We start from the raw sequence: 10018 nt of genomic DNA on the forward strand, positions 1-10018 counted from the left end.
TCCACTTCCTGTCAGCTGGTTTCATCATGAAGTCCACTTCCTGTCAGCTGGTTTCGTCATGAAGTCCACTTCCTGTCAGCTGGTTTCGTCATTAAGTCCACTTCCTGTCAGCTGGTTTCGTCATGAAGTCCACTTCCTGTCAGCTGGTTTCATCATGAAGTCCACTTCCTGTCAGCTGGTTTCGTCATGAAGTCCACTTCCTGTCAGCTGGTTTCATCATGAAGTCCACTTCCTGTCAGATGAGTTTCATCATGAAGTCCACTTCCTGTCAGCTGGTTTCATCATGAAGTCCACTTCCTGTCAGCTGGTTTCGTCATGAAGTCCACTTCCTGTCAGCTGGTTTCGTCATTAAGTCCACTTCCTGTCAGCTGGTTTCGTCATGAAGTCCACTTCCTGTCAGCTGAGTTTCGTCATGAAGTCCACTTCCTGTCAGATGAGTTTTATCTCAGCTTCTTCTTCGAGGCTCTAAATTTCCCAACAGTCTCCTGAATCTGTTAACATCTGCTGAAGGTTCAGGAAGGGCTTTTAATTTGACAAGGTCTCTTCACTTCCTGTCAGTGACCATGATGGACCGCAGCGGGTCGGTTTGACAGCACTCACTGGACAGAACTCATCTGTCCCCTCAGATGGAAAAAAACTGGTTCTGAAGTTCAGGGACGACCCAGGAACCAACAGGACTCGAGCTGGACCACCAGAGACTTGGTCCTCAGAAAGACCAACATCACTGGACACCCTACCAGACCGGTCTGAGCCCGGAGTAACGAAACCACACCTGGGGCCACAGGCGCCTGAGGACCAGCGGAGACCCTGACCGGAGACAGAGACCAGGAAGTGATCTTTGTTGGGCTCAAGAGAAAACCCAAAATAAACAGTTTATTCGTAAAAAGAGACCGACGGGTCCAGAAGAACCTCCAGGACGAGTTAATGACCTTCAGACTGACTCGGTTCTGTTTGTTGACCTGGACGGGTCAGAGCCAGGACTTCTTGCTGGTCCTTAAGTTCCGTCTCTTCAAATCTAATGCTCCACTTCTTGTTCTAAAGTGGTCCAGAACCGGGCCCTGCAGAACCTCCACCGGAACGTTAACATTCAAAACAAACCCAGTGTTCTGTTCAGCGTCTCCTTAGTAGGGGACACATGTCCACCAATCAGCCCGGTCTCCTCTGGTCCTGGATCATGTTCTCCCAGGAGGACCTGGAGACCTCGATGCAGCACGGATGATTCTGGACCTCGTGAAGAAACCGGGCCAGCGGCTCGGTTCCATCGTTTGAGGTTCCTAAAGTTTCCTGAAGCTCCAGTTCGTCCTCTGGTTAGACTCGTCCTGTCCTCGTCCGCCTCAGCTGAATCCTGGACACTGAGAATAAAACACCACAGATTACAGAGATTACAGATTATAAATTGTGTGCGTGATGACTTTTGTAACTTTATGGTTTTTAAATTATTCTCCTTTATTGACTCAAATGAAGATATTTCTGAATTCCTTGATGAACTTTATTTTGTTCTGCTCCAACAGTCCGTTTGTCTTCTGCTACTTTTAGCTCGTACCTCCTAATACTTTTAGCTCGTACCTTCTGCTACTTTTAGCTCGTACCTCCTGCTACTTTTAGCTCGTACCTCCTGCTACTTTTAGCTCGTACCTCCTGCTACTTTTAGCTCGTACCTCCTGCTACTTTTAGCTCGTACCTCCTGCTACTTTTAGCTTGTACCTCCTGCTACTTTTAGCTCGTATCTTCTGCTACTATTAGCTCGTATCTTCTGCTACTCTTAGCTCATATCTTCTGCTACTCTTAGCTCATATCTTCTGCTACTCTTAGCTCATATCTAGCCTTTAGGCACGTCCAGCTAGCTTCTGCAAACTTTTAGCTACCGTTTTGCTACTTTCAGGGAGGATTCTTTCGGCTTTCAGATTAAACTGAAACGTGTTCCGTTTTAAAACAGTTTTAGCTTCTTCAGCACATTTCGGCTGTTGTTTGGCGCTCGCGCTGTTTTTTCTTTACCTGAACTGTCGGCTCCAGAATCAGGAGCTCTGAGTAGCAAGAGACAACATGAAGCCCAAGGAAGTCTTCAGACGGCTTAGAGACTGAGTTTTGAAGTACTGAGGGTTATAAAACCGTCCCACAGAGTCCAGACCTGGTCCAGCTGAGGACCTCTGGTCTGAGTTGAAGGCGTTCTCTAAAGTTTTTAATTTGTTCTGGACATTTTAAATTTATTTTTTACATCTTGGTTGTGGATGTTTTTGAACTTGATGAATATTTTGAACATCACTTGAAGTTTGGACCCTACCTTCATCTTCCTCTCCTCAGACCTGATTCTTCCTCACCTCGGCCCTCTGCATCTCCGGCACTGTTGTCATGGGAACAGAACCAGAACCAGAACATCAGTCTGACCCAAATGAACAACAGAAATATTTAAAGCAGGTTTGAAAAGTTCAGTTCAAGAGTCCAGAGACGACAAATTATTTTACTACAAACTGTTTGTCTCCAACGTATCAGAGGTTCAGAGCCACTTCCTGACAGTCGAAGTCCAGGGATCGTTTCCCCCAAAAGAAGGCGGGGCTTCGAGGCTCCACCCCCATGTTTGACCCAGACCTACATTTCCATCAGACTTCCTGGTTTCTTACGGCGACCCGACGCAGCTGAGCCTCTGATTGGCTCCTTGAGCTCAACGTTTCACCCATCACTGATGTCTTGTGGGTAATGTAGTTCATAGGATTTGGTCGTAGTGTACAGCTGGTAACGCCGCAGCACGCCAAGGACAAACATTTAAAGTACTGGTGCCGAGTACCAGAGAGTACCGGCCCACTTGGAGCAGAAAACTAAATATACAACAAAGAATTGATTCATTCGTCGAGGGAGGACGTCATGTGTTCCTCAAAGAAATAAATAAATAAAACGTAGAAATAGAAAAACAAAGACGTGGAAACAAACACCCGTGATGTCACTTCCTGTTACCTCGATGCAGCGAGTAGATCTTGATGCGACTCTTGTCCAGCTCGGAGAAGGACCTGCCGTCGGCGGCGGGGTCAGAGGTCACGGGGTTCTGGGAGCCCACCTCACAGGTCAGAGCCACGATGGGATTCTTCTCTGAGATCAGATGCATCCGGGTGCTCCTCTGAAACAAGAAGCAAACTGTCACAATAAAACTACTCAGGCTTTTAAAATAAGAGCACAAAAACACAGGTCTGTCTATTTTCATCATTCAAGATTAAAAACTTATTTTTATCGTCTAAATCCTCGTTTACAGAAAATATTTAGTCATTTATGACGAGGAATAAAAACATTGAGCTGAAGCTCAAAGAAAAATCATTTTACTTTGTTAATCTCTCAGAAGAGCCATTTGTTGTTGGAGGAAGTAAAAAGAACCAGAGAAATTACGTTTCCTGCCAAAATGCAGCTTGTTGCAGAAGAACTTGCTGAAAAACAGCTGAAATTAGCTAAAAACATGCTGAAATTAGCTAAAAACATGCTGAAATTAGCTAAAAACAGTTGAAATTAGCTAAAAACATGCTGAAATTAGCTAAAAACAGCTGAAATTAGCTAAAAACAGTTGAAATTAGCTAAAAACAGCTGAAATGTAGCTGAAACGGATGAGCAAGCCCAAGTCAGCAGAAGAAAGCAGAAAAAAATCAGGTCTCTCTTGTAAATGAGTCCACGAGGCTCAATGAGATTAAACTGTTTAAATAAAGGTTGAATGAATGAATGTAGCTAAAATTACCATGAAAAACTTGAATTTATACAAAAACAGCTAAAATTTGCTAAAAAAAAAAAAAAAAGCTAAAAATGTAGCTGAAAAGGTAGAACAAGCTTAAATGTAAAAAAACAAACTAAAAGAACACCTTAGGCCAAAAGAAGCAGAAAAAAAGGCTCAAAGTGGAAATTTTCTCAAAAAAGCTGAAATTAGCAACAAACAAAAAACCAACAACAACAACTGAATAGTAGCTAAAAGGCAGAAAGAAGCTTGAAGGAAGTGGAGGGAGCATAATAAAGTTGAAATGAGTGCAAAAAATGTGGAATTAGCAAAAAAAAAAAAAAAGCTTAAATTAGCATAAAAACAGCTAAATAGAAGCTGAAATAATAAAAAAACTGAAACTTGCAGAAATAGGCTGAAAGGAGCATAAAGAAGTGAGAAGAAGCATAAAAATGTTGTAGTTAGCAGAACAAAGCTGAAAGGAGCACAAAATAGCTGAAAGTAGCTGAAGGTAGCTGAAGGTAGTTTAAATGTGCAGCAGGAAGCTGAAAGAAGCTGAAGCAGAAGAAAATGTGAAAGGAGCAGTAAAAGGTTGTAAACACATCTGAAGATCTGAAGGATGGATGAGAAATAAAAGGTCAGAAAAGGCTAAAATATTTCAAACAGCTAAAGTTGCACCAATACCAAAAGCAGGATTGTCCTGAAAGAGCCGAACGTTGTGGTTCATGATTAGTTGAATTAAAAACTGCGGGACGAGACTCGAGCTGAAAATCGTACAGAAGGAAAATGGATGACGACAGAGCGAGCGCTTCAGAAACGTTCACACAATAAGAACCAGACTCAAGTCTCTCCTGCGTCCCGTCCCTGAAGAAAGTTCAGCTTCACCTGATCGGGCGGCGGCACGTTGAGCTTCGTCCCCCGCGGAGCTTTGACCACGATCACCGTCTGCTCCTGGAGGTCTCGGAGGCGGGCGATGTCCTCCAGGGTCACATACGCCGACGTACAGAGGAAGTCAAGGAAAACAACTTCCTGTCTTTGAGACAAACTCTGCACGGTGGTTCAGATTCACCTCAGACAAAGTAACGTGGTTCTAACAGGACGAGGGACTGAGGACCTGGACAAAACCTCTGTGACCTTTGACCTCCGACAGACGTGGAAGGATATGCAGCGCTCTGCGCGTCGTCCGTCAGGCTGAAGAGCTGCTCCGCGCAGGTCCTGATGAGGTGGTCCAGCTTGTTCTCCACCTGCTTCAGCTTCTCCAGCGCCACCAGGAACCGGAGCGGGTTCCTGAACAGGAAGCTGCAGATCCAGTCGGGTCCTCTGAAAAACCAGATCAAACAGATCCAGGGTTTGTGTTTCTTTAAAATAATCCAGAACAAGATGTTTGATTCAGAGGTTAAATTAAAATAAAGACAAATAAAAAGAGAATTAAAGCTAAAAGTAGCATTAGAAGCAAAGAGGAACAAATGAGTTCATGTACGAGGTCAGAAAATAAGAAAAATAATCTGAATTACTGCCGGTCTACCGAGCGCAGCCGAAAATAAGCCGCGCACACTAAATTAAAAAAATCATTTTGTTCATATATAAGGTGAAGCCCACAGGTCGTCATGACAACCACCTCCCTCGTGTTCAGTGTGTGTTGGGCCATGAGTGAGTGGTAGATGTCCTGAAGATCTGTGGGCTTCACCCCCCCCGGGGGGGGCAGCTACTGTGACGAAGCTAAATGTTTTTGTGACTGGACGCGTTAGCTCGTCAAATAAAATAATTAAATCCATAAATTATCCAGAGCGCTGCATCAGCTGCAGGTTCCCCCGGGCGCCTGATGCAGCGCTCTGCTCCACACAGAGAGCTGTGGCAGCTCCGTGTCAGGAAGCACATCCAGGGTTCAAACCTGTGGAAAAATGAGCTCCTTACAGATCATAAAGTACGTCACAGTCCCAGGTCTGTGACCTCACAGCTCCTCTGATCTGTTCGGGAACCACAACTGATCCACTTACACCCACTTGACCCGGGTCCCCATCCTTTGGACCATGCTGAGGCCGCGCAGGACGCTGACGATGTTGTAGACCCGGCGTGTCGAGGTCAGCAAGCTCGCGGCCACCGCCTCGATGTCCACGACCCTGTCAGGAGACGCCATCACGAGCTCCAGGAAACCTCGAGTCAGCAGCGACAGAGGAGTATCTGAACAGAGAACCCAGCAGAACCAGAACCATTTAGAGACAACAACTGTGAGGAAGTACTCAACCTTCCATCCCCTTCAACGGCCTCGTGCAACAGGCAACAACTTTTCATCGTCTCTTTTTTAAAGAAATGAAAAACAGTTTCAAAGTTCGTTCAAATGTGTAAAACACAAATATTCTACTTCCTGTGCCGCGTCTCACTTCCTGTGCCGCGTCTCACTTCCTGTGCCGCGTCTCACTTCCTGTGCTGTGTCTCACTTCCTGTGCTGCGTCTCACTTCCTGTGCTGCGTCTCACTTCCTGTGCTGCGTCTCACTTCCTGTGCTGCGTCTCACTTCCTGTGCTGTGTCTCACTTCCTTCCCCAGAGTTAAATCAGTTAAAGATGTAAAAGTGATTTGAAATCAGTTCGGGAGTTGCAGATGCTTCCAGGTGTGACTCACCTGCCTTGATCATCCTGCCAGATGTTTCAGCTCGAGGAGAATCACTGAAGACAAAAACAAACCTTCAGACGTCTCCTCATCAAAAAGGACCATAAATTTAAATGTGGAGCTGTGGTTTGTTACCGGGTCTTCTGAGGTTCTGCTGGACTCTCAGCTCCACCGTCTGGATCCTGGAAGAATGAGTTATTAAACCAAAAGAATGGAGTTAAAAAGTGCAACTGGGTCACAGAAGCTCCTCTTTGAACAAAAACTGACTCCAGACCTGCTCTTGTGGATCCGGTCCAGCCTCCTCTTCACCTTCCTCCTCACAGCCTCCGGCGAGCCACTGCTCCTCCTCCTGAAGGGCCTCGGTGCTCCAGGGACTGAACAGGCCCCCTGGTCCGTCCAGATAAGGGGGCATGAGGGGAATGGCGTCGCTGCTGACGCCAGTTTTAGAGATGTCCTCTGGCAGGAAGTGGTCTTCGCAGATGACGTGCTGCTCTGAGCGGTCCTTGTCGGACTCTCTGAGCGCTGCCAGCCACACCTGAAACATCATAAACACGTCAGTCAGGGTACGAGATCAGAACCAGAACCAGTTTTAGTCGTTGCACCGAAGCACAACAAAATTACATTTCAGTACAGCCCATAAAAAACAGACACGGGGAGACGGACTTGTCTGAGGCCGCAGCCTCAGGAGGCGCTGCCTTTTCCTTTAGAAAACAGAAACACGAGGGGAGGTATAAAAATATCAGATCGTGTGAAAGTTGCAAAAAAGACGTCAGCACAGAAACAGCAGCACACTAATGACTAGTGGTGTCACGGTACACGTGGGCGTATTGAACCGTTTGTTATTTTTTCACTCATTACATTTTATTAACGAGAGATTATGCACAGCGGAACTAAAGTTCCTAAGTGTGTTTCAGCACGGCGCTATTATCTTGCAGCACACTAGCATTAGCAGCCTAGCATCTCGTTGTGGTCTCCTGTTTGGGAATATTGTTAAATTCTTGTTAAAAGACAAGTGAACGAATCCAAAACTGTGTGTCGACGTTGTTTCACGGATGTAACAAGTGGATTGTTAGTTCAGGTTATGTTCCCAGGGGGATATATTTGGGTGTGACACAGGCTGAGAAAGGGCTAGGGAGATGCACTTGTTATGTAGTTCTATACTGCTACAATAAAGTTTATAGTAAGCAACAATACTTTAACTGTCCATTCTGTATAGTTGGATGAAGACAGAACAGAAACAATGGAGATTGGATCTGCAACAGCAACACATCAAACTTGTTAACGCTCTTGAAACGACATCATCCAACCGTGAACGTAGTTTGGTGCACCGACCGGTAACAGCGGCATTTAAACAACTTTTATCAGGTCATTCAGATCGGTCCAAAGCAACAACACAAGATGTAGGAGTTTTAAAGCTCTGGATCTACGTCAGAACGTTGTTGATGCGCCGGCTTTAAAGTTGTTGAGCTCCGCTGCGACATCCATCACGTCAACACTTCAGCCAAAAAGTTGTAGCAGCACTTTATGAAAAAGATTAAACTGATATTGTCAACAAGCCCGACCCCAGATTTAAAGCTCTGATGATGAGCGAGATTCAACCACCTCATATGATGCCGGCGCAAGATGAGGTATTGTTATTGTATTACTGTGATCTAATTAACTTTTTTAACTTAAAATTATAATCTTATTAACTCTTTTTTTTATCTCTGTTGTTTGCGGTCTGAGGATAGCAGCTGAGTCTTCTTCATCCACCAGATCACCTTCAGCTAAGAAGTCTGTAATGACTGAACTGGTTTACTTGGCATATTTTCAAAATAAACATTTTTAAATCTTTATTTTGGCTTTTTTGTACCGAAAATTAACCGATCCGAGCCCTCCCTGAAACTGAACCGAAATGTGATTTTAGCGTACCGTTACACCCCTACTGGACGTGTGACTCGAAAAGGAAGAAGTGGGTAAAGATGATTGATTGATTATTTGTTCCTTGAGTTTTATTTTATTTTAGAAAATCCAGGCAACTAAGCTAATACTGGTAATTTAAGTTACAGAATGTTGTGCACTCCTGTATTTGTTCCTATTTTTGGTATAAATATAAAATGATGCAAAAAGATTTTGAAACTGTAAAAAAACTAAAATTATTGTTTTAAATAAATGTTCTATTTGTTTACATTGTTGTTGTTTATTCTTTTCAGCGTGTCAGTTACATAACAAACAAAATTTATGATCATTTCAATAAAAAAATCGTTTCTGAATCGAAAAATAGAGTTTGGATCGAATTGAGACACCAAAAATCGGAATCGAATCAATTTGCCAGACACAGAGATTCACAAACCTACAATAAGGTCATCCAGACAGTTCCTTGTAGGTTATTTAAAAAAAAAAACGTTTCGACCTTCATCCAAAGGACTTAGTCAGTCCCAGGAGCTACAAGAACCTCAGTCCCACAAGCAGCAGCTCACACAGTGGACCAACCAGTTAGATGGTGATAAGCTGGTTTCTGGAGTCCTCCCCTTCGACTCCTCTGAGGCAGACATGGCTGAAGTATCCTGATGCATCATCATCCTGATGATGGCTGAAGTGGTTCAAAACATCAAAGCTCAACAATCCAGGTAACAAATCCATGGACGAAGAACGAAACGTTTCAGCAGAAAATAAAAAGGAACCGTCCAGATGACCTGACGCAACTGAACTTGATGTTTCATTTGCTAATGTTCCAACATGCCAACTCTTTTACACGCTAGTTATTTTACAAGCTAACGTTTCCGCGTGATGCTAATCACGTGGTACTTCTCTGTATGCTAACCAGTCAACATGCTACTTCCTGTTAGCAACTACAAGTTTCAGCTACTTGCTTTTACTCATCTTACCAAACCATTTTACTAATAAAACACTTAAACAGCAACAAGGCCAACCAAAGAGCTGCACAGCAGAAACAAGCGAGCACAGAACGGAACGGAGGAAGACAGGAAGTAAACAAATGACTAACATTGTGGAAGAGACAGGATGAAAACCACCGGATGTTTGGAGGAAAAACCTTGGCGGGTAATCTAACACCGCTACCTTCATTAAACTTTAAAGTTAAGAAACGTTAACGTTAGAGACTTGAAGCAAAACACGAGGAAAAACAAAAGAGAAACACGCTTGGGCTCCGACTACTTCCAGGAGTCTTCCGTACCTTCACCCGGTCCGGGTCTTTGGGGAACCTGAAGAACCTCCGCGCGGGTCGGTGGGGCGCGAACCGGTTGTAGGGCACAATGCGGTTCGGACAGCCCGAGACGACGCACTTCCCCATACCGACCCGGTTCTGCTCGGTCCGGACACAAGAACTCAGAAACAGAACCACCAGAACACTCTGCGACTCCGTTCATCAAACGACGGCTGTTTACGTCATCACGCAGAGAAAAGCCGGAAGTAGTCACTACCTACCGGAAGTGCGCAAACCAAATCATTCCTTGTACTTTTGTTTCTGCAGGTCGGTCTCTCTGAGCCTCTGGGACTCCTTTACAACAGAGACCTGATTTAACAGAGTGATGACAACCGTGGACAATCATAAAAGATTACAAATTGAGAACAAATGAAAGAAAATGGTATTTTATAAACAAAAACATCTAGGTTGTAAAGCGATATAAAATAAAAACAGGAACGTGTCTGTGTTGGTTCTTGCAGGAACTTATCAGATGTTTGAAGCCACTTAGAGAGGTCAAAGGTCGAGAGCTTCAGGTCTT

The 10018-nt window shown here is 44.4% G+C and overlaps 1 protein-coding gene across 1 annotated transcript; it reads right to left on the bottom strand.

Annotated features, from left to right (window-relative positions):
- Window positions 1-915: 915 nt before the first annotated feature.
- LOC119417979 (transcription factor E2F3) lies at window positions 916-9653 on the bottom strand. Its single transcript, XM_037685225.1, has 10 exons — window positions 9469-9653; window positions 6568-6828; window positions 6429-6475; window positions 6306-6349; window positions 5689-5866; window positions 4850-5005; window positions 4571-4685; window positions 2950-3109; window positions 2282-2341; window positions 916-1352 (listed from the first exon to the last, which is right to left on the bottom strand). Exons 1-9 carry the CDS (start codon window positions 9583-9585, stop codon window positions 2298-2300), a joined length of 1122 nt encoding a protein of 373 aa, XP_037541153.1. The 5' UTR covers window positions 9586-9653; the 3' UTR covers window positions 916-1352; window positions 2282-2297.
- Between the last annotated feature and the right edge of the window lie 365 nt (window positions 9654-10018).

This window comes from Nematolebias whitei, chromosome 12 (genome assembly GCF_014905685.2).
Source record: "Nematolebias whitei isolate Nwh7 chromosome 12, NemWhi1, whole genome shotgun sequence".
Classification (NCBI taxonomy): domain Eukaryota; kingdom Metazoa; phylum Chordata; class Actinopteri; order Cyprinodontiformes; family Rivulidae; genus Nematolebias; species Nematolebias whitei.

Excerpts from the sequence above, each read along its gene's own strand:
- LOC119417979 (XM_037685225.1), bottom strand. The coding sequence starts at position 9,585 with ATGGGGAAGTGCGTCGTCTCGGGCTGTCCGAACCGCATTGTGCCCTAC. Across the intron at positions 6,829-9,468 it reads AAGACCCGGACCGGGTGAAG|GTGTGGCTGGCAGCGCTCAG; the intron begins GTACGGAAGACT and ends ATGATGTTTCAG. Across the intron at positions 3,110-4,570 it reads ACGTGCCGCCGCCCGATCAG|AGGAGCACCCGGATGCATCT; the intron begins GTGAAGCTGAAC and ends TTCTTGTTTCAG.